Source organism: Manacus vitellinus, unplaced genomic scaffold (genome assembly GCF_001715985.3).
Source record: "Manacus vitellinus isolate BGI_N305 unplaced genomic scaffold, ASM171598v3 scaffold_102_pilon, whole genome shotgun sequence".
Lineage (NCBI taxonomy): Eukaryota > Metazoa > Chordata > Aves > Passeriformes > Pipridae > Manacus > Manacus vitellinus.
Window position 1 is genome coordinate 622,319 of NW_021938808.1, and position 4,504 is coordinate 626,822.

At 59.8% G+C, this 4,504-nt stretch overlaps 1 protein-coding gene across 1 annotated transcript in view; it reads left to right on the top strand.

Annotated features, from left to right (window-relative positions):
• LOC103757501 (neurexophilin-3) overlaps positions 1-1,996 on the top strand; it is a 32,893-nt gene extending 30,897 nt beyond the window's left edge. The window contains exon 2 of the mRNA XM_029963487.1: positions 454-1,996. Within this exon, the coding sequence (XP_029819347.1) occupies positions 454-1,179 (726 nt within the window). The 3' untranslated portion in view covers positions 1,180-1,996. The remainder of the gene's footprint in view (positions 1-453) is intronic.
• Positions 1,997-4,504: the final 2,508 nt, after the last annotated feature.

The window sequence follows — 4,504 nt, forward strand, 5'->3', positions numbered from 1 at the left end:
TCGCAGAGGAGCCCTCGGAGGCAAAGGGCACCTCCCCGGGGAGGGCTCTGCTGTCCCCTGCCCTGTCCCACCCCCAGCTCCGGGTGTCCCCAGGCCGGGGCAGGTTTGGAGTGGGAAGAGGGTCCGTGGGATGTGCTGGGTGTGAAGGTCACAAGGTGGGCTCCCTCCCCTTGGCACCCCCCCGAGCCCCCTCTCCCCGGGGATCCCCGGGGATCCCACGGCCGGGCTGCACCAGCCCCGAGCAAACTGGACCCGTTCCAGCTCCTTCCACCCGTCCCTGAGCATCCATGGGAGAACGAGGGCAGGGAAGAGCTGCTGCCAGAAGGGAAATATGGAACAGGGAGAGAACAGAGAGGGAAGGGAAGGCAGGAAAGCCCGGGTGAGGAAGGGGACGGCGGGGAAGGGGGTGGTGACCCGGTGACCCTCCCCTTCTCTCACCGTGGCTGTGTCCAGGTGCTCTGTGCTCCAGAGGATCCAGGGAAAGGTGCGGAGCAGCGGGAAGCCCAGAGCCAGGAGAGAGCCCCAGCGCAGAAGATGAGGGAGCTGCTCTCCCCAGAGCCCCTCGTGGCCCCGACCCTGCTGCAGAACACGACCCTCCTGGAGCTGGCGAGCGGCTCCCTGTGGGATATCCTGGAGAACCTGTCGGAGCGGGAGCAGCCCCCCCAGCCCAGGGCACCGAGGGACTCGGGGCCGGCCCCGGGCAAGCTGAAGAAGGTTTTCGGCTGGGGGGATTTCTACTCCAACATCAAGACGGTGAAGCTGAACCTGCTGATCACGGGCAAGGTGGTGGATCACGGCAACGGCACCGTCAACGTCTTCTTCCAGCACAACTCCACCGGGCAGGGCAACATCTCCGTCAGCCTCGTGCCGCCCACCAAGGCCGTGGAGTTCGACCTGGAGCAGCAGATCTTCATCGAGGCCAAGGAGTCCAAGATCTTCAACTGCCGCGTGGAGCACGAGCGGGTGGATCGCGCCAGGAAGACGTCGCTGTGCACCTTCGACCCCGCCAAGACCTGCTCGCAGGAGCACACGCGCAGCCACGTGGCCTGGGCCTGCTCCAAGCCCTTCAAGGTCATCTGCATCTACATCACCTTCTACAGCACGGACTACAGGCTGGTGCAGAAGGTGTGTCCCGACTACAACTACCACAGCGACGTGCCCTACTTCCCCTCGGGGTGACCCCGGGGGCAGGCGGGGCTGGGGGGAGGGATGGGGGTGGTTTGTGGGTTTTAAGGATGGGCCCCAGGAAGCAGGAGCGAGGAAGGAAGAGGAGGATTTTCCATCTTTCCCCGTGTCAAAGAGGAGGGGGGTCAGGCTGAGCCCGGCCTGGGTCCGCGGTCTTTGGAGACACGAAGGCGAGGGCTTGATTTAGGAGGTGGGAAGTGGGACGGGAAGCCACGAGCAGGACTCGAGGTCCTCGGTGCAATAAGGGGTGCTTTGCCTGGATCTGGTTTGCCAGCGTGGTCCCAAAAGGTCGGTGACCCCAGGCCAAGGGGGCTCCAGAGGGAGGGTCACACCTGGAGCAGAGGGAAGAGGGACCTCCAGGGGGGAGGGAGGAACCATGGGCAGCCCCCTCGTCTCCCCCCGGCCCAGTTCTGCAGCACAGGAGCTGGGGATGAGTTTTCCCACCACCTCGGTGGTTTTTCCAGCACCTTGGGGTGCCAGGGGCTGTTGGGATGGACACGGGGAGCCGGGACCATCCCAGGGTGCCACCCCGGCCCCGCTCACCCCGGGGGGTTCCAGGGACCTGGAATTGGTTCCTGGGCAGAGGAGCCCTGTCGGGGCCTGGCGGGGCTGCAGGCACAGGGTGTGATTCATGTGGCTCCCCTGGTGCTCTGATTCATGTGTTTTCCCTCCACCTCACCTGCTGCTGATCCCGATCCCGATCCCTGCCCGGCTCCCCCCGCCCGGATCTGAGCCCATGGAGCAGGGGGGGCCTGGAGCTCTGGGAGCAGGATGGAATTCACTGGGCAGGAAAAGAAACTCCCCCCCTGCTGACCTGGAGAGAGGGAATAAAATCTTCCTGGTGGCACCAGGGCAGGCCAAGTGTTTTTCCTGGGAATGATCCGTGTCCTCGGGGGCAGGAGAACAAACCTGTGGGGTTGGGAACGAGGCAGTGCCACGATCCCTGTCCAAGTCCAGCTCCATCCTGGGGCTTCCAGGAACTGGGAGTTGGGTCCAGCTTTGGGGGCCGCCAGGACCTGGACCTTCACCTGGATATTTGGCTGCTGCTGCTTGTGCAGGGGCTCGTTCTGCACCTCTGAGGGGTGTTCCCAACCTCCTCCCCCTCCCAGGCATCCAAACTCCAGGCTCCCACCCAGGTGGGTGTCCCCAAATGATGGCTGTTCCCAACTGATGGCTGTTCCCAACCTCTTCTCCTTCTCCAGACATCCAAACCTCAGTCTCCCACTTTTTTTGGCACATCCCCTCCTACAGAAAAGACCAAAAAAAAGCTGCTTCTCCTCCCCTTTCCCTTTCCCCCCCAAACTCCCCACAGCCAGGAGCAGGGGGCCAACTCCAAAATCCCCCTGGACACCCTCACAGAATTCCAGGACAGGTGTTACCCCAAGAGCAGGTTTTATGCTCCAGCCTTCCCAAATCAAATTCCTTCTCCACACCTCGGAGAGGTTTCCTGGCTGTTGGCAGAGCTTCAGGATGTGCAGCTCCTCCAGCAAGACAGGAGCTGCTTCCAGAATCCACAGAGCCTCTTGGTGCCAGAGTCAATGAGAGGATTTTCCTGCAGAAGTTTAAAAAAGCCTTGGGAAGGTGTTTGCAGGAATAACAGGAGCAATGTTTGGATTTGGGAGTTGGGGGGGGGACCCCCCGGGAGGCACCTCAGTAAATACGATCCCAAACCCCCAAAGGTTCAGACTTGGCTTTCAGGAAGGGAACACAAAAAATCCCTTTCTGGCAGCACAAACAAAACCCCCCCCCCCCCCACACACACACAGAAGTTGCTCGTTTGGAGAAATTCCAGACAATTGCCAGTGGAAGGAACGGGAGCCGGCGGGAACCAGGATACAAAGGATGCTCTGCTGTCAAAAGTGATGTGGCAGCTGCAGTTACTAAGGAGACCAGGACGGGCCATTATTCGGGCTTGGGAGAAGAGGATTCCTGCTAAAAGAGTCATAACCTATGCTCAGAAAAGCAGGATTTCACCGAGCTGGAGGAGAGATGAAAAGAGGGAAAAATCCTCCCCCTGGAATCTGCTGAACCTTCATCCTCCCCCTCGCCCTGACCTGCGAGGGAAAGGGGTTGCACCAACTGTTTGGGAACATCCCCTCGGTTGGAGGGAGGTCGAGGTGTGTTGGAGTGGCTTGGGTTGTACCTGGTGCCTGTTTTTTCTCTGGGCTGTTCCCAGGCTGTGCTGGGAGGTGTCCAAGGAGCTGGTTCTGCTTCCCAAGTGGAATTCAATCCCTTCCCTGGCTCTGCTGCAGGAGCACACCAGGCTCTGAGCCTTCACTGCTCTCCCCATGAGCAGATGGACAGAGAATGGATTTGGGGTGGGGGGGCTCAGAGTCACCCCAGTGAAGCTCCAGGAGCTGAAATGTCCCCCCAAATGAGGAGGTGTCTGATGAGCTGGGAGGCAGATCCCACCCCCCCACGGCTCCTGGTTCAGCCACAGGAGGATTCCCAGGCATTTGGGCAATTAGAGCCTCTCTCCCTATCCAAAACTCAGCCCCTTCTCCCTCTGACAGCTCCCTGGATGCTGCTCCCTTTGTCTCCACGGCCCTGGTGGGACCTGCTCACCCTGCCATCCACCATGGGCTCCTCTGCACTAATTAGCTCTCTCTAGTTCGTTAATACTCCTCCCTCCTCCCCACAAAGCCCTTCCTGATTTAAATTTCATGAGGCTCCAGCCCAGCCGACCTGGGCTGCTGCACATTTAGGGCCTGGTTCCCAGCACAGCCCATCCTGCCCTCCATCAGAGCCCATCAGCAGCCCTGGACATTAATTGTGCTCATTAGAGCCGGGGACCAGCCTGGCCAGGATTCCCAGCTCTGGGATGAGTCAGGGAAAAGTCAGGATGGGCTTGCTGCAGGGATACAACCACCCCAACATCTCCCCAGGGATCCCCCCTCTCCTGCCCCCTTCCAGGTCTGAGGATCACGGGGGTGTCACATCTGCTTTGACTCGGGAGTGCTGCTGACCTTAAAGGTCTTTTCCAACCCAAATGATTCCATGAGTCCATAAAATGCTGTCTAATGCCAGTGCCATCCTCCTGCAAAGCTTCATTTCCCCAGTCCACGTGCTCCTTTATTAATTTTGCCCTATATCCTAAAAAATAATTAGGACTGAGCAGCCCCAGCTCAACCCAAACCCGACTCTCTGTGGGTTTCTGGGGCCTCACCTCCCTCTGCAACATTCCAGGCAGGCAGACTCTGGTTTTTCACTTTTCCTATCTCCTGTATCCAAAAAACCCCAGCCTTTCCCTCATCCCCACGAGCCCCGTGCTCAGCTCCAGGTTTGGAGAGCACAGACCTCCCAGGAAGGTCCAATCACC